This window comes from Cynoglossus semilaevis, chromosome 1 (assembly GCF_000523025.1).
Source record: "Cynoglossus semilaevis isolate Cse_v1.0 chromosome 1, Cse_v1.0, whole genome shotgun sequence".
Taxonomy (NCBI): domain Eukaryota; kingdom Metazoa; phylum Chordata; class Actinopteri; order Pleuronectiformes; family Cynoglossidae; genus Cynoglossus; species Cynoglossus semilaevis.
In genome coordinates this window covers 4,378,433-4,397,097 of record NC_024307.1, presented here as the reverse complement: position 1 = coordinate 4,397,097, position 18,665 = coordinate 4,378,433, and the positions used below count along the sequence as shown (strand labels likewise).

The 18,665-nt window shown below is 40.0% G+C and overlaps 3 protein-coding genes across 3 annotated transcripts in view; 1 reads left to right on the top strand and 2 right to left on the bottom strand.

Annotated features, from left to right (window-relative positions):
* Nucleotides 1-1,797: 1,797 nt before the first annotated feature.
* Nucleotides 1,798-12,222, bottom strand: spint1a (serine peptidase inhibitor, Kunitz type 1 a). The gene is made up of 10 exons (XM_017035580.2): nucleotides 11,601-12,222; nucleotides 9,535-9,692; nucleotides 9,310-9,451; nucleotides 5,749-5,916; nucleotides 4,212-4,259; nucleotides 3,944-4,078; nucleotides 3,778-3,828; nucleotides 3,246-3,416; nucleotides 2,835-2,894; nucleotides 1,798-2,745 (listed from the first exon to the last, which is right to left on the bottom strand). The coding sequence occupies exons 1-10, from the start codon at nucleotides 12,010-12,012 to the stop codon at nucleotides 2,558-2,560; spliced, it is 1,533 nt and encodes a 510-aa protein (XP_016891069.1). The 5' UTR covers nucleotides 12,013-12,222; the 3' UTR covers nucleotides 1,798-2,557.
* Nucleotides 12,163-18,665, bottom strand: part of zfyve19 (zinc finger, FYVE domain containing 19) — a 23,772-nt gene continuing 17,269 nt past the window's right edge. Inside the window, exon 12 of the mRNA XM_008325181.3 lies at nucleotides 12,163-12,291. The gene's annotated coding sequence lies outside the window, so the exon portion shown is untranslated. The remainder of the gene's footprint in view (nucleotides 12,292-18,665) is intronic.
* ppp1r14d (protein phosphatase 1 regulatory inhibitor subunit 14D) overlaps nucleotides 15,236-18,665 on the top strand; it is a 12,090-nt gene continuing 8,660 nt past the window's right edge. Inside the window, exon 1 of the mRNA XM_008324837.3 lies at nucleotides 15,236-15,675. Coding sequence (XP_008323059.1) covers nucleotides 15,499-15,675 — 177 coding nt within the window. The 5' untranslated portion in view covers nucleotides 15,236-15,498. The remainder of the gene's footprint in view (nucleotides 15,676-18,665) is intronic.

Below are 18,665 nucleotides of genomic sequence, written 5' to 3'. Positions count from 1 at the left end.
GCCCATTGGAATAGCTAGACTACAAAGACTGACTTCAGTGACCCAATTGACTGGATAGTAATTTATGTGTGAGTAATTAAATAGAGAGAGGCCCCCTCTGCCTTGTTCCCCACACATATTATCTCGAGATCCACATAGAGTTCCAGAATAAATTAAAAATAAAAACTAATATACTTCATGTCACTGTGGGCCCGTGTAGCAACCCTTTTTTAGGATAGTTTGTACATTTATCAAAAGTACAACTAAAGTGAAATAAAACATCAAACCGGTAGTTTAACTGTCAATATCATCAACTCTAAATACGTCGTTTGTAGCTTCGGCTAATGTGTCGCCTGTAGGAGGTTCTGGGACGAGTATTTACCAAGCCAATGTCGCCATCTGCTGACAGAAATGCAGTTTTGCAGGTATCCAGGCTATGAGTCAAGTGCCTGTCGTTTTGGACTAATAATCCGATATTAGTGAATAAGATTATATTGTCATATCGATGTAAACTTTAATAAACTAAAAAAGTAATTTTTTTTTCAACGAGTTGATGAAATAAAAATAAAGATATGGGTCGTGGACCTTTATGAAAATATATTGAGACTAATATTACTCATCGATTATGAAAGTACTGTATATTGAGACTAATATTACTCATCGATATTCAAAAGTCGAACTGGCCAAAAGTTACCGTGTTACGTAATGGATTGAATGAATTAGGAAAAGGCAAACTCCAACCAATATCAATAAAAACTACTACAATAATTTAAAAAATGTCAAATTACCAAAACAAAAATCTACAGGAACAAAAAAATCAAATTACCAAAACAAAAATCTACAGGAAATTGGCTGAAACCTTATAGAATGAGTCGTTTTTATTGCTAGGAAGATTCATGTGTAAACGCGAATGTTTACGTGCTGCTTCTGGGTGTGTGCTAACAGGTACCATCATAAAAGCAACACCTAAAATTCCGGTCATACCCAAGGACAACCTGTACTTACACAGTATGTCCTGAAGGAGTCAGGATTATGTCTGTGTCACAGAAAACAATCGGAATTTATTTTAAAATTAAAACAAAAACAAAAACTTGTGAGTATTTGTGTTGTATGGTACATATGGTACAGACGCGGTCGTTTCCTGGAACACAGAAAGTGAACGTGTTGAAACCAGGGTTAAACATTAGTACAGGTATGGAGTAAGTCTGTATGTGATGTAAACCAGACCAAGAGTTTTACTCCAAACACTGTGTGCCTCATAAAAACACAGCTCACAGAACTGGTTACTTGAACTGTACTGTGGAAAAAAACACAGACGTCCAAACGTATTACCTGCCAAATTCTATTTTCTTTAAAATCTTTATATGTCGAACGGAATATTTTCAAATTCTATTTTCTTTAAAATCTTTATAGAACAATATATATCTGTATAAAAGGTACTTTATGGTGGATTCAGCAGATCAATTTAAGCTAATTTTTTAGCATTTCTTAAAAAAAGATTGTGCAACAACGGGGGAAAAAATTCAGAGGATGAGAATATCTGGTTCTAGAAATTAGTTTTAAATTTAGTGGCAAAAATATTAATGAGAGCAAGCTTCTTTGGTTTGAAGTGTGCCTAGTTTTTAAAGTAAAAAAAAAAAGAAGAAGCATTTTCACAAGTATTCATGACTTCCTATTGAAACGCTAACAAACCTTGAAAACTGAAGATTTCCTCCCTAAAAGCGACCAAAGTTCAGTACATTTTACACTAAAATGTAGAATTAAAAAAAAAATCCTACTGTTTTCATTCAGTTAATCTTTTGAAAAACACTCTGTGGCTATTTTCCAAATTTTTTTTATTTAGTATGAACATCACGGAAAAAAAAAAAAAAAAATCTACGAGGAGTTCGATCAGGTAATATGTACAAACGTCAGACAACTTAAAGCTTTGACAACACTGCTGCTTGAGAAGGTTTGGTTTGTCGTGCCAGTTCCACTTTATCTAAAAACACTATAGACACGTGAAAAAATATTCTCCTCAAATAAAATAGCACTTTCCAAAGTCAAAAGATTATGTACAAAAATGTTAACATGTCATTTAGTGTAACAAACAGCATAAAAAAAAAGAAAACTAGAAGAGAGAAAAAAAAGCAGCAGAACTTTAGTGAGTGAGGGATCATTTTGGTGGATGTTATTAAGGCACAAAAAGAGATGGAAAAAACAAACAAAAAGAAACACAGACCTACTGCCAGATACGTTTGTGTTAATAAAACTGGTAATTTCTAGTAGCTATCAGATCAGGAATGTCACAGTAAAAACATGTACAAGAGTCCAGTCTGTCAGATAAACTACGTCTACCGACAAAATCCTCACCATGAACCTGAGAGTCACACACCTGACAAGTCGCTGCATTAATTACAGGCTAAAAGTCAAATCAATAGCGGCCCCATTTCTGCGTCCTGTTTACATCTATCCTTTAAAACATCCATATATGGACAAAACAAATAACGGCACTCAACAGATGTCATGTCCTCCGTCATCAATCTGATAACCACGCTCTGAAGGGAGGTGTGGGGGGCACCGGTGAAGGTCATCGGGGTCAGATGGGCTTGGTGGTGGAGTTGTAGACCAGACGCTCCCTGTCCTCCATGGTGGTGACGGGGATGGTGTTGGCCGGCACACGCTGGTGCTGCGAGGACTTCTTCTTGCCTTTGACGAAGCAGTAGCAGACGACGCCCAGGAGGATGACGATGGCTAAACCCAGCACGGCGGCGATGGCTATGATAGCTGTTCAACAGAAGACCAGGTATTTGAAAAACAGCTGATACAGATGTTAGTACGTGAGGATAATGAATAAAGATAAAAGAAAGAATTACCTGTCTGGTTGTCAGACGTCTGTTTTTCAAACTGATCTTTTCGGGCAAACACGTCTTGTTCTGCGATAAAAAACAACTTAACGTGATAAGTACCACAGTTGGCCACAGGGCTGTATATTGGCAAGAATCTGGCGATACGATATGTATCACGATACATGGGCAGCAATACGACATATTGCAATAGACTGCGATACTATAGGTATGACGATATATTGATGAGTTTGAAACATGCGCATTAGGCCTATAGTTAATTTACTGTATTTTTTTGTTGAGCCACCTGCAGGCAGAACATTAGAACTACACCATACACACTCAAAAAACAGAAAGCTGTTACCAAATGTATAAATACTCACAAAAAAAAAGCTGTTACCAAATGTATAAATACTCTTGCGTCGCAGTAATCCAACTCACCTGTTACACCACGACAAACTTTCATACAGGACTCCCGTTGGTCGAACTTGTTCTCGTTTCCCTGGCAGCCGCCGTAGTTGAAGCGGAAGCAGTCTTTCTGGACTGGGTTGTAGTACCACTTGGTGATACTGTCCCTGCAGCTTCCTGTGTCAGGAGGCTCTGTGCATCGCACTGAAAGAACACGGACAGATCACAAACATGCCAAGAGAGTGTATAATTTTATAAATAATTTCTTTTTTGTCTATGTAACGGCTACTGGCAGAACAATTAAATACAATATAAATAAATAGATGGCTATACAAAGTAAAAAAAAGGCAGCAGCTAAAGGAGATCTTCAAGTATGTCTCTTTCTTCAATTCCTGCCAGTATATCCCTGTTGTGTTCAACTAAATAGGATCAGGTTTCACACCGAGTAAGTAAATTGTGATTGTTGAAGATTATTATATTTAATTACATGAACTTGTTGGGATATTTTTGTTTAGTGGTGCGCTGTGGACTGTTTCTAACATGTGGCATCTGTGGAGGAACTTACCCTTCTGCTCATCCAGTGGAATCTGGAGCAGAATCCGAAATTTGTTCTCCACTAAAATGACACAAGACATAGTGTTAAATCAATATTTCTGCTGAGAAATGTTTTTTTTTAATTTATGAAAAAAAAAATCCTGCATGAAAACAAAGTTTGCATCGTCACTGCTCACAGTCTTCGCACTTCAGCTCGTCTGAGCCGTCGCTGCACTGCTTGGTCTGGTCACACTCCAGGCCGGGGTCCAAACAGCAGCCGTTTGCACAGGTGAACTGGTCTTCTGTACAGGGGGCGCCACATTTCTCCACCGCTTTAATAAAGAAGACACAAAACAAGCAACGGTGAAGGTTTTGGAAACAGTCAGTGGATCAAAAAGACACAAGGCTTAATGTGTGAAAAAATAAACATTAAAATAGAATTGAACAACAACAGAAACAACTGACCAGGTGCTGGTTCAATTGGCAGACCACGACCAGTACCAGTGGATTTTTCTGAAAGGAAAACAAAACCTTAAGATTATTTTATGTTACACTCTTACAGAAAGCTAAACGTTTCCTCCTATTAACAGCAGCTACAAAAACAGGTGAAACCAAAATGTGTGTCTGAAGGAGTGGAAAGACTGAGAATGCTAATTATTACCAATTAAAAAATTATTAGAAGTTAATATAACTCTGGATAAACTATCTCACCTGCCCACATTCCTTTAGCTGTATCCTGCTCATGAACGTCACACCAAACTTTAAACAAAATTACAAATGTATGTATTTTTTCCCCACTTTGGCATAAATAAAAGAACAGGAAAAAGGTCATTAATTTGTCAGAATCACTGGTATGTGATGGTATGTGATACTGGACTATTGAGCTTCAAATGAAAAAAATAATAACTGTACAAATATAGGCCGCACTTCTCTATAAGCCGCAGGTGTCCAAGTTGTAACATGGGATAGTTACAAAGAAATATATTTATTTTTTATTAAATAAATGCTTATTATTCAGAAATACCTATCACACATACTACTAAAACGTTATTTGTTAATATAGTTTATATAATATATAGTGTGAGTGTAGAGTGTTTCAGTTGTATGTGTGCGAGGTCACTCTGAATAATGTCCCTGACGGCCCCTCATAGTAACACGGCTGGTTACACGTTAGCTATTTCGCTGCCCTGACCGTCGTTGGATTGCACTGGGGAGACTTAGTGATCTGCGTCAGAGCAGAAGCTAACACTAGCTCCGCGGCTAACATTAGCTCCGCGGCTAACATTAGCTCCGCGGCTAACATTAGCTCCGCGGCTAACTCCCTTCACTTCGTGCTTGTCCGCAGCAGAGGTAAACAGAAACAGGGAAGTTGGGGTCTTTATTATCAGCCACACCGAGCACAACAGAACATAAACAGCGTTTTAACAGCTCCGGTATAACGAACTGACGTTTCAACTTGACAGGGCGACAACTGATCTCCACTTTCGCTACCGTACTCTCTCTCTCTCGCGCGACCTACACACATATACGCACACAGCCATTCACAGACAGACGTACGCTACTAGTGTAGCACACAGTAGCCCACCAGAAAAGTCATTGATCGCTAGCGGTATGAACTTCGTTAGATAAAATTCATAAATCAGACGCATCATTGTTTAAGCTGCATGGTTCAAAGCGTGTAAAAAAGTAGCGGCTTATAGTCTGGAAATTACGGTAAATGTGTCATGGTTAAAGTTATGTGTAAGATAAGATAAGACTTTATTCATCCCACACCAGGGAAATTTAGAGTTTTAGCCGAGGGTGTCTGTGTGTATTTTTCTGACGTTGTACTTGGAATTTCTACTTGAAGAATATATATTAGTTTGTATTTGCGGATGTTGTTCCCCCTAAATACTCTGTATACAGAACATGAGATGGACTTCACAGCTGATCCTGATACTAATAAACAACCCACTCTTCCCAAATGTCAACAAACACACGTGTGGGTGGAGCCTACTGATACCTGAGCCGTAACAAGCCCTGGTGCACTCATCCATGTTCAAGTAGTTGTTGAGATTCCCTTTGCAGCCTCCATAGGAGAACTCCTCGCACTTCTCTGAGGCGGCGTTGTAGTGCCACCGCGGGAAAGCTCCACGACACGGTCCGGCCTTTTTTGGAGCCATACAGTGGTCTGGAGGAGGCAGAAGAAAAAAAATAAAAAATAAAAAAGTAGGTTAGGTCAGATTTTTCAGGAAGTGAAACAAAAAAAACCCCAACACATTGTTGCAGCGTGGGACATTTTAAAAAGTTATTTATTTGTAAACTTGAGAAGTGTCTAAATGTAGACCTCCACCTGAGAGTCCAAGGTTTCAGAGTTAATGTCAGACCAGACGGTCAGGTGGTGTCTACAGTCTGGTGATGGGAAGTGAACCAGGAACAGTAAGTAGTCCAGTTGTCTGAGTGGTTTTTAACTTCATATTTAATAAATGACACTTGACAAAGGAGTCTGGTGTTTCAGTTCACAGACGAGTCCTTCATGAACGTCGACTCGAATGAAAACACACAGACGTGTCTGGGGACAAAGCTGTGGTTTGTCTACATGCGGCTGCTGTCTCATGTTGTCTGTCAATGCAAAGAACAAACTCCAGTTTCACACAAACCACAGTCTGTACATTAGTGAAACTGTTGGGCCGTTGTTTCACACGCCATGCAACAGAAGATTCTAGTTCAGTTTTTAAAACAGACACCAAGGTTTCCCTGCAGTCAAAATGTTTGGGGCGTTAGAAAAAAAATTGATACAAATATTACGATATTTCATTTCACGATACAGTATCAATATTCTACAGCAGAGGTCCCCAAACTTTTTTGGACCAAGGACTGGTTGGCAGCTATCAGCCGTTACTGCGGGCTGGTAGTACCGTGCCACCGTTGAAGGATCATTAAATTTTTTTTCTTCTGTTAGTGACCTTTGACCTGTTGTTCTGAAACATTGACAGATTATCCTTGAATGAAAACAGTAAAGGGACATGACTGGATTATTTTGGAATGAAGTAAATAAGTAAAACTGAAGTACATTTTTTTTCCACTTTGGCCTGGTACCAAATGACCTACGGTCTGGCACTGGTCCCCGTACCAGGGGTTGGGGACCCGTGCTCTACAGCACTGAATACATTTTTTTAAGTAACAATTAACATTTTATTTTACATTTATTCCAAATGTAGATCCCTCTGTTCCAATGTTAGTCACCTGATGTTAGGATGTAATACCAGGTCATTTAATCCAAAAATAGTTACATCGAGGACAACTGGACTCTCATCCAAGAACTGAAGAAGCCTCTTGGATGAGAGGTGTCTTACTTCGTCCAGTTGCCCTCCATGAAACTTATTTTTGGATACTATGTTGACAGTTTTCCTACAATTAATTTGTTTAATTCATTTTTTTAAACAATTAATATATCGTAATATATGGTATTGTTGCCCATGTATTGTAGTATGTATCGTATCGTCAGATTTTTGTCCAATACATACTACATGTTTACCCCCCCCTCTGACCCCCAGCTGCCACAGTGACCCCGCTGTAAGTCACAGCTTCGACCCCCAGCTGCAGTGACCCCGCTGTAAGTCACAGCTTCCCTTCTCTTCCTCTTACGTAACAAAAGTCGACTGTGGTTCAGCTGTTTTGTTATTCACACCGCTCATCAGTGTGGCGGCATTGACATGTAGAGTCACCGTCATGCCCACGCATTTCAATCTGAAGTACATTCCTGGGGCAGTTAATGTCGTTAATGGGTAACTGAGTCACTCAGAGTCTTTAAACGATGAGGCAGAAACCAAAGGCACTGTCACCGTTGAGAAGGGACAAAACTCCAGGTCGGACAAAAACTTGGGATCAATATCGAGGAAGACTCTGACAGTAGTGACTGCAGGTGTTCTTGTTTGTGCAACCTAAGCTGAAACCAGACTGACAGGTTGAGTTGGGTCGGGGGAGGAGCGGGTGGGACGGCAGCAGGGAAGAGGTGAAAACCACTCTAACCACTCAGCTCGTCTGTGTCCTGTGCACGAACGGAACAGAAATGTGCAGCGACCACATATTATCACCACGACTTTCAGTCTTGTGAGAAGAAAAAACAAGGCAGTTTAACTGGAAATAGAGTTAAGTACTATGTAAGTAGTTACAGTCAAAGCTAACAGCTAGCACCTCAGCGTTCCATAACAAAGACTCTAGTACAATAGTTTAGTCTCACTGCCAACAAAAGTCAGGTCAGGTTCAAACTCTCTCATATTATGAGCTTTTATCTTTCTATCTTTGTCTGGTTTCATCACAGGAACGACAGCGTGTCCTGACAGGTTTAATCACAGCTTTAATCACAACGTGAAACTGCTCAAGTGGCCGAGGCTGCGTGGAATCAGCAACTCCCGTCATCTTACGCAACAGGTACGTTTTTCCTAGGTAATAGAAAAGAATTTCCAGCGTTGAACTGCGAGAGATCGTCACATCTTATCTCTGGGCCAACCAGAGACTTAAGACGTCTGACGGTGAATAAGTCAAAAGAAATGTCAACATTCGCTGGAGCAGTGACTCAGGTTTACAGCTGAAACCTAAACAAAACTATTCCTTTCAATAAATCCTTCCGTCGGATTTTTATTCCAAAGGATAAAAATCTTTGATTGACGGCGCTTTCACATCAATTCTGGTTTCTGATCCAGATTACCAACCAACTGGGATGTTCACATCAAACATTAAAAACAAAGGGTTTTACTGTTACATGGTCACTGTGTTTGTAACCAACATAGGGCGAGTGGAAGGACGCAAGACATGCCTCTAAATATGACGTGAGAGAAAATAATGTCCAATGTATTTTAAAGAAATTAAACATGTGTGGCACTACTGAAGTTCCTGGATTTGAGAAGGAAAAAAATAAATAATTACAAAAAAAGATCAGGTGGAAGAAATTTACCATCTTAGTTCTAAACCCGGTGCTATATTAAATATAGATTTTCGTACATTGAGGTCAAAGTGTATTTGTGCAGCTAGGTGTTAGTACATGACAGCGAGAGTCGTCAAAACAGAAGTTGTATTTGGAAACAGATTATCATCCTCTGAAAGAGAACCCTTGGTCCAGGGGACCGGTGTCGGTCAGTAGGTCATTTGGTACCGGGCCGCAGTGGGACAAAATGAAATATTGTCCTTCAGTTTTACTAATTTACTTCATTCTAAAATAATCCAGTCATGTCCCTTTACTGTTTTCATTCAAAAATAATCTGTCAATGTTTCAGAACAACAGGTCATTCAGACTCTGATAGTGACAGAAGAAAGTCTGAAAGAGGTTTTATTTTGAGAATTTAATGATCCTTCAGTGATGGCACAGTATTAGCGGTCCGCAGTTGCGGCCGATACCGGCTGACCGGTCCATGGTGCAAAAAAGGTCGGGGACCGCTGCTCTACATGACGGGTAAATATGTTTTAAACACTGAACTTGTGGAGGAAAGAATAAAAAGTTCAAAAAATAAAACATAAACCTTAAAAGAAATTTAAGTTGTTTTTTTTTTTTTAAATACTTCAAGGATTTTATTTAGACACTTACGTCCAGACTGCTCAGGAGTAAGAACCAGGACGGTGAGCTTGGTGGAGTCTGATTGGCCGATATTGTCTGTGACAGTCAGCTGGAACTTGTACGTCCCAGAAGTCAAGTTGGACACAATGATCTGGTCTTTGAAGTTGGTTGTCTACAAGGATTGAAAGGGTGAATGTTGCAGAATTACCCAGAGTCTGTTTTAAACAGGAAGTCAACGCCACGTTCTTCACTCACCTCGATGGTAGCATACGGGTACGGAGTTAGCATTTGCCACTGATAGCTTGCAATACTATGGTCGTCTTTGCTCCTGATGCCGTTGAGTGTCACACTGTCCTGTGGTTGGACCACAAGGTCCGGTCCACCATTAGCCACAGGGGGGCGGTCACTTTCATCTGCGGAGACACCAAGTGTTCAGTATGTGTCAGAAGAAAGCAGCGTTCATAAAACGATCACACACTGGGCCATAACCTGAATCTTTGAGTCTGGACCAGAGATTTTAGGCACACCTATGCAAACTACGGCCCGGGGGCCAGACACAGCCCGCTGGACTTTCTGATCGGGCCCATCAAACGCTGGCACAAGGTATGTTTAAGACAAATCCTGTCTTTAATATCCTTCTATGTCATGCATTACATAAATTAATTACAACTTCTGTTGTTAGCACTAGATGGCGGTAGACATTAAACGTGCCAATTTATCTTTGAAAGTTTAGGTTTATTCTTGTACATTTTACCTAGATTATTTTGAAAAAAATTCTACATCCAACCTCGTTTCGGCCTGTGAGCCAGAAGTTTGCCCACCCATGACCTAACATAGGAAATGTTTTACAAAATTTACAAACGTTACATGCTGGAATTTGATGGAACCTGTCCTAAATGGCCTTTGGGTTCCAAGTCCAACCACAGGGGGGGGGGTGGTTGAACAGTGTCTTAGTCCGAGGAGACAGGCTGCAGTAAACAATGGCTGACCTGAGCAGGACAAACACCCAGGGTGAATTGGACTAAACAAAACTAGCACTTACACCGTATTCTGTTTTCTGGGTCATGTCCCACCGTGAAAAAACAATGTCCTTGGTAAGCTGAGCAGGCCAGGACCTTTGTTTTCCTGGTGCAAATTGCGACACAGAGCGAGGAAGCAGCAGAAAACAGAAACGTAAACCTGTGCACCGGGGGCCACAACGGTCCCGACGTGTACCAACACGCCAAAGTGGAGGCTGCTGCTCTAAATCTGTGGCCTCACAAGGAACTGCCGTGACGACGAGGGAATTCATAATTTGAGGAAGTTCTGACTGATGAAGGGATCAGCATTTTTAATGTTGGTGAGCGAGCGGCCCAATTAAAACTAATGAAGTGGTCCCTTGATCCTAATTTGGCAGCCAGTCATCTGCCTGATGATAAAACAAGCAACTTTATTGATGCTGGGATTTAAAAACTTTGGAGAGTTTTTTTTTTCTTTTTCACATCCACCCAGAGCTTTGAAATACAATACACCAATGTTTACATACCTGCATTAAGGGATGCATCAAAACAAACATGTTATACTGGTAATAATTAACTTTATGTACTGAATAAATCAAGCATTGCCAAATGTAAATAAAGTTAATGGTTTTACACAGTAAAACCATTAACCATACACTGCTGAAAATATATGTTTTGTAAAATCATTACAACTAATACAGTTCCAGAAAACCAAAAAAGTGAGGATTGGTGACTTTGAAGAACAAAGTACACTTAAGAAAGACTTTTTGTTGCTTAAACTAACAATAATAAAATGTAATAGTAAAAAATCATTTTCTGATCATCTTCTCTAAACTATACATAAACATAAACATACTTGAACAAAAACTTTGATTTTTTTTAAAATTTATATTGGATTTCTTTTTTCCTAAACTAAAAGAGTTTTTGTTCGTGAAAAACACCCCCATGACTGTTACAAAAAAATAAATATTGGATGGAAAAATACATAAAATAGATAATATGTATGAAGATGTTTTGGGTTTTTGTTTTACTACATTGTATGTTTATTTCTGAAAAATAAACGTACATTTATTTACCTACAAACAGCTCCAAATCTAGCTTCAGAAAAAAGGTAAGGTAAAAAAAAAAAGTGACGGCCCTGAAATTGACTTTCACGCACCACACCTAGGGCCCGACCCACCCTTTGAGAAACCAAATACTAACCACATTGATCCCAGAGATAAAGGACATCCCGTGGGAACACACACATATGAACGTTCAGCATTGTTATACGTAAAAATTCTTAAGCAAGAAGCTCAGACGATATGGGTGGCGCGGTCTTACTTGGAGGAGTGTCCACTTCCAGGTAGCTGTCGTACACGGACTCCAGGATATAGTTGATGTAGCCTTTCTTCCTAACGAAGCGACAGGCGTACTTCTTCTTGTAGAGACAGTCGAAGAGAAAGCAGGCCTTGACCGTTCCCTCCAGGTCCCCCCTCTCCATGAAGGCCACGTTACACCTGGGCTCCTTACAGCAGGAGGCCACGCAGTCTCTGTAACGCTCCAACTTGGGCGACGATAAGAAGGTCGCTCCGTCTTTCACCGACTCGTCGGTGTCGAGCACGAAGTCCTCCCGTCCGCTCTTGAATTGGGACAAACACGGTTCCCCTGTTTCCTGAGCTCTACCGAAACCGAACAGGGACAGGAGCAGGAGCAGGACACAGGCTCCCAGGTGTCCCCTGAGAGACACGGTCATGTTCGAAAGTCCCTTTTTTAAAAACGTTTCACAGTAAAGAAAAACTGACCGAAGCGACAGGTAGTGTAGACAGCCGCAGCCCCTGTGACGACGTTCAGACCGGAAACACAATCTAAAATGCCGGTTAAAACGTTGCGACGTCGAAGCGCAGCTGGTTTCGAACAGAGGTGACTGACAACTGCTCCTAAAGTGCTGTGAAACTCCCACACAGAGGACGAGTCAGTGGGTTGGTGTCGACAAAAGCCCACAACCAGCGACGACATTGGCCAGGTGACTCACCTGAGAGAGAGAGAGAGAGACAGAGAGAGAGAGAGATTCAGGAAGTGAAATTCCACTCCCGACCACTCGCCACTCCCTGCTGACTGACTGACTGTGGTAGTCAATGTGACAACAGTAAACAACCGTGTTAGAACACGGTGACATTAGTCCGTCAACAACTATTATTTCCCAGTCAAGTATTTTTAAATTAAAATGAATTCGATCTACACAAGTTAACGTCAATTAATATATACGTTTTCTCAAAATATTTATTTTATTTAAAACAATAAATCACTCATACGTAATGTGAATAAATGCCATTTTTATACATGTATTATCAGTCATTTAACACGTGACTTAATTTTAATCCATTCTATGCAAAAAAAGCAAACCGTCAAGTAGTTCAATTTATTTAAAATCTTATTTTTTTCCTGTTCAATTAAGGTCGTGAAAAAAAAAAACAAGGCCGAGAAAAATTAACCTGTATTTTTATTAATTTAATTTTAATTTTAAATTATGTCAGTTAAATTGGAATTCAATTAAATCTCCACTGTTCAATTCTGTCCCTTCGTTTATTTCAATGTATCTCAACTCAAATCTGTTTGATCAAGTTTTGTTTAACGTAAAATAATTAAAATATTTAAACTACTATGTTGTCTGGTCATCGTGTTTACCTAGTAGTTAGTACAGATGGATTAGCTTTAACAAAAGAAAGTTGTAAAAAAAATATGATGTTGGGAATTAAACTTTTTATTCTTTATCGCTTTAAACAAACATCAAGAACAGGGAAAGAAAATAAATTAAACGGAGTTAATTATTTGCTCATATTTTCATTTATTTATACCTGTTTTGTCACAACTGCGTGTGTTCTGTTGGTCTTTAAGAGTTTCCCCGTGTTGTCCACAAGATGGCAGTAGAAACACAGTAACAACAGCGGAACGGGGCTTTTTAAATGAAATGCAGTAAAACCGTGTGTATCCTATACAATGAAGTATTTCTAATGTCATGTACGTCGCTCTGAGTCATGTACTAAAACAAACACGTAGCGATACTGTGTAGATTCACATATTGAGTCATCGCACAACAGATCGCGGTGCGTCATGAAGCTACAAGTGAAATATTCCATCAAGTTGTCAACAGGAAGTTGTCGCTCACAATAGGAAATAGGGATTTCCCGTCGCATTTGATTTAGAATTAATTCAAATTTAAATCAGATTTTTGCTTGTTAATAAACCTGGATAAAATTTGAAGACAAGCTGTAGATCTCACTGTCAAAAATAAAGCTGTAAAACCCATTAGGAATCTCTCTCTTTTTTTTTCTTTCCATTTTTCTCCCAGCAGGTGCGGAGGCTAGGAGGCCCACCGCAGCTCTCCATCCCACACACACACAGAAAGCCTGGCAGAGCAGAACCAAGTAGCCTTAGATCAGATGAATGAATTTGTTTGGCCAGAAAGGTGATCCGCTCGAGGCTCTCAATAATTCAGAGTTTGTAACAGACGGTGCATCAGTGGGTGAACAGACGCAGCTAAGGCTGATTGATGGAGCCTGTCAAAACAAAAGGACGGACTTCATCATTCATATCGTAACAGGATCTGTGGAAACTATGCTGCCTGTTGACGGTGTCTCACATGTTAAAGAAAAACAAAAAAAACAAAAAACAAAAAACAAAGATGGTGCAGAGTGGTAGAAGAAATAACCTTGAGTTATGACTGGCCGTTAATGCTACCTGATGATATTTGACTTGCAGACATTGACGGTTTCCAGACAGAACTGCTCTCCTCTGTTCATCCATTATGAATGTGAGCGTAACAGAGGATGCCAATTTGACTTCAAGGCTTATTAAACGAGCGCCCGATAAAGGCCTACGTCTAAAGGACAACACGGCCACCACACTAGAGGGAGCCTGGCTCACCTGTCAGGGGGAGGCAGCCATTGTTCTGAGTGTTTGTGAACTACGTCCAGTACAAGGGAGCTCTCAGCATGTTCAACATGTGGAGCCCAGACTCAGAAGATCAGGATTTTAACTCACTATTATATTTGTACTATTATTATTATTATTACTATTATATCGCTGCACATTATACTGTTTTATATCATTAAATTACTACTGTATTATTACATTATCATTACAGTGTTTATATCAATCTATATCAAAACATTGCTATTATTACCGTAATATTTCTGCTTCATTCAAATATTATATTGTATTATATTACACTTTACCGTAATATCCTGACTATTGAGCGCACCTGAATATAAGCCACACCCACTAAATTTCAAAAGAAAAAACATAATTGTACACATGTACAGTTGTACATAGCCCGTAAAACTAGCCATGAATTAGCCACAGCATTGTTTAAGCCGCTTATAGACCGGAAAAATAGCGGCTAATAGACTAGAAATTACAGTAATATAATAATAATAATATTAATGTACAATAATATTATTATCACGTTTCTATTCTTCCTAGTGATAAATGTCCTTCTGTTCTGTTCTGTTCTTGAGTTTGTCACCTCACTTCTTTTACAGCTGGTGTAAATGTACAGCTGCACGTGACAACTGAACGTCTTGGAGTCTTTACCGATGCATATTAATGACCTTGACATATTCTGTCAGAATATAAATTAAAACACTAAAAAACAGCTCCGTCCTCAAATGTTTAAATGCAAGATTTGTTTTGTGTCGATTTGGCAGAAAATGTTAAGTTTTCAGACACGGTAACGGCGCTATCCGGACTCTTACCCCTCATCCACCTTTTTATTACTGCAATTGACCTACACACATCCACCTCCTATGACCCAGAGGAATCAGGAGATCAAAAAGCAAACACACACACACACACACACACACACACACCCTCTGTGGTGCACACACACACACACAAACAGAGGCATATCTCATTTCCATCCTGATAGTGCAGCCTGTGGGTGTTGGAGGAGGAGGGAAGGAGTGAGAGAGAGAGAGAGGGAGAGAGAGAGAGAGAGAGAGAGAGGGAGAGGGAGAGGGAGGCAGAGAGCCAGCATTACCGAGGGAGAACACCAACATCTCAACAAGATACCAGGAGATACGAATGGGAACAGCAGCTCTCAGGAACACAGATACAGAGACACAGTAAGACAGAAGTGTCACAGCCAGTGTGTGTGTGCGAGAGTGTGTGTGTGAGAGAGAGAGAGAGACACACACACAGCTCAGGGTGTTTCCACGGTTCTCCCGAGGCCGTGGCAGCCATGGCGTCAGAGCCCAGTACCCAGTCCAGGGTGATGTTCCAGGCAGATAAAAGAGAGGAGCCGGCCCACCGCAAGCTCGGCAAGCTGACAGTCAAATACAACCGCAAGGATCTGCAGAGGAGGCTGGACATAGAGGAGTGGATCGATGGACAGCTGCACCTGCTGTTCGACTGCGAGGTAAGACGGCGTGGGAGAAATCAGCCGAGTCAGACCCGTTATGTGTTAGGTGTCTCAGAGGGTGATACAAGTGTGCAAAGGTGGAAGTGACATGCTGATAGGTGTCTGTAGGGGGGGCGGAGTGGGGGGGGGTGTCATTCAAAATGTTAGTGATCTACATGGGATGTGGGGGTAATAAACAGATAACGGTTATTTTAGCTTATAGGCACTGGTGTGTCAAAAACACAGGAGTTTGAAAGATAAAAGAAAAAAAAAAGAAAACACAAAATGGTTACATTTATCCTATAGTTTGTACAATGGAATTCGAGTGTTCATCGTAAAGATTACCCATGATTCAAGGGTCAGAGAGATTAGACGTAAAGAATTTCAAGGGAGAATGAAAACGATCCGTACCAAAGCAAAAAGTAACGTCTGTAACTCAGATAAAGTGGAAATAACAAAAATAACATCGTAAAAATATGAAGGAATTCGAGACCATATATGTGCACTAAATATAAAAGCTATGGTACAATTTCACCTAAACATAGACAACATGTGGTTTTTGTAATTGTGAGTGTGTGTGTGTGTGAGAGACACTCGGGACACGATCACTATCTTTACACTATCTTTATGACATTTTTGGAATCTTCTTACTTACTTTTATGCAACAAACAAAGCTCATGGATGAATGGATGAATGGATGGATGCCTTTTGGAATCTTGTTACTTACTTTTATGCAACAAACAAAACTCGTGGATGGATGGGTGAATGGATGAATGGATGGATGGGTGAATGGATGTATAGATAGAACTTTAATATTCCCTTGGGAGTTCCCTTTGGGAAATGAAGGGTGTAGTAGTACACTTCAAGTGTTGTTTAATGTTCCTAGAAGAACAGGAAAGACTTTATACAAGTGTGTCTCTTTGTGTGTGTGGGGAGGGCATGGGTGGGAGGGTAGTGGGGTGGGGTTACATATGCATAATAAAGTATGCATCCCACATAAAGATCAGGGTCAACAATTTGCAGAGGCTTAAAGTATGAAACGTTCACAAAGGTCACATGAGAGGAATGAACGACTCTCCAAAATTAATGTTTAACCTCTGCAGAAGTTTCCTGGAAAACTGTTGTTGTAACAAAGGACATTAATAAAAAAAAAACAAATTTGAGATTTCATTTTAAGTAAAAAAAAAATTATCTATCGTAAACATATTCACTATGTTTGTCATGCAGGCATTAAGGGGTTTTAAAAGTTGAATGTTATTTAATGTGAGCCGGTATTTAGCTTTGTATTGCTAATCCAGCCAGAATTTTAAAAAGAGAAATATCACGTAAATTAGCCAAAGTAAAATGTGAAATCATATACAGCAGCACATGCTAACCAACTAGCTAGCCACGGACAATCAACAATAAGGAAAACATTACGTTAGCTTAAAACTAGCTTAAATTGGCCAATGATATAGCAACAGTGACCGGGGCTGAGCAAAGGTGTAAGTAATGTTTTGAACATGTTTGCGAGTAATAATTCTACTGAACGTTAAAATGTGCAACAGGTACAAACTTTTGTATAACTTCTGATTTTTAAGCAAAAATATAGCTAAAATAACCAGCACGTAGCCAAAAACCAAAGATACTCTTTATCAGGCAGAGCCAAAATATCAATATATCATGAACTGACCCAGCCGTGATTTAATGAAACAATTTCAATTTAATATAAAAAGATCCACAAACCTTTAATATTAATTTAATCTATATAAATAAAAGGAAAATGGTGTCACGTTTTTGTCATATCAATGTTGTGTATAACAGTCGTCAGCTGTAATCACGGCATCAGCTCCAACAACAACTCCACTCCTGTGTGGCAGGAGACGATCCACTTATGTTGGAGCCTCCAAATTGATTTGCTCTGCATTCTCAGAGGAGAAACCATGGCAACAGATGTCTCCTCACCCACACAGGACAGCAGGGCGCGCGGGGAAATTAGGGTTGTCAGTGGAGGAGCGCGACCTGCTCAGTGACGCTGCAGATCTGATCAAAGCTCCGCCCCAGCCTCAGGCCAGAGATGGTGTGAGTCAGAGGTGAAAGCTGTGACACGGGGTCCACAGTCGGCTCTGTCTGACATCATCCAGCGGCCTTTTCAGTATGACGCACCGAGGCTACTCCCACTACGTACATGTACATTTAGTTTTTGATTATAAAGCTTACGATTGGAGGCTGATTACGAATAAATACCAGACAGGAAGTTGGCCAGACATCCATCAAACAGAACAACATGGAAACATGAGACAATCGACAGACAATCGGAGTATTTCACAGTCAGTAAGAGTTGGTATTTATCAAAAAGGAAAGACGAATAAATAAAGTACAACAGGACGTACGTGAACGCAGACAGTTGTAGGAAGTCAATAGTGAGTGGACGGTCAGACATAATTCAACAAAGGTTGTTGTTTTGGTTAGTTTTTCTGAAGGATAGAAACCAGTGCATTCTAGTTTGGTTTTTATTTTAGTTGTTGTTTTATTGGTTCGTTTTTCTTAAGGAGAGAAAAGGAAACTTTCATTCCAAATCTACTTCCGACACTGGAATCAGTGCATTCTAGTTTGGTTTTTATTTTTTCCAATGCTGATGTGTTTGTGTAGGTCAGGTAATTTTGGGATTCAGTTCATGCACAGCCTGGTATACTGTACTATAGTTGTATTTGGTTGGTCTTGATAAGTTGTAAGGGTGAAAAAGTGGTTTAGAGCAGTTTTACCACAGACACCAAGGTTTCCCTGCAGTCCCGATGTTTGGGATTTAAGAAAATATCGATACCCTAGCAGAGGTCCCCGACCTTTTTTGTACCAAGGACCGGCCGGCCGGTATGAGTTGTTACTATTACATTCTCAAAATATAACCTCTTTCAGACTTTCTTCTGTCAGTATCAGAGTCTGAATGACCTTTGACCTGTTGTTTTGAAACATTTAAGCAGCAAAACAGTAAAGGGATATGACTGGATTCTTTTGGAATGAAGTAATGA

What these genes read in the sequence shown, in the direction of transcription:
- spint1a (XM_017035580.2), bottom strand. Translation starts at nt 12,012, where the DNA reads ATGACCGTGTCTCTCAGGGGACACCTGGGAGCCTGTGTCCTGCTCCTG. An exon ending in GGAAGTGGACACTCCTCCAA is followed by an intron (nt 9,693 to 11,600) that starts GTAAGACCGCGC and finishes GTGTCTCCGCAG; the next exon opens with ATGAAAGTGACCGCCCCCCT. An exon ending in TCCACTGGATGAGCAGAAGG is followed by an intron (nt 3,417 to 3,777) that starts GTAAGTTCCTCC and finishes GTGTTCTTTCAG; the next exon opens with TGCGATGCACAGAGCCTCCT.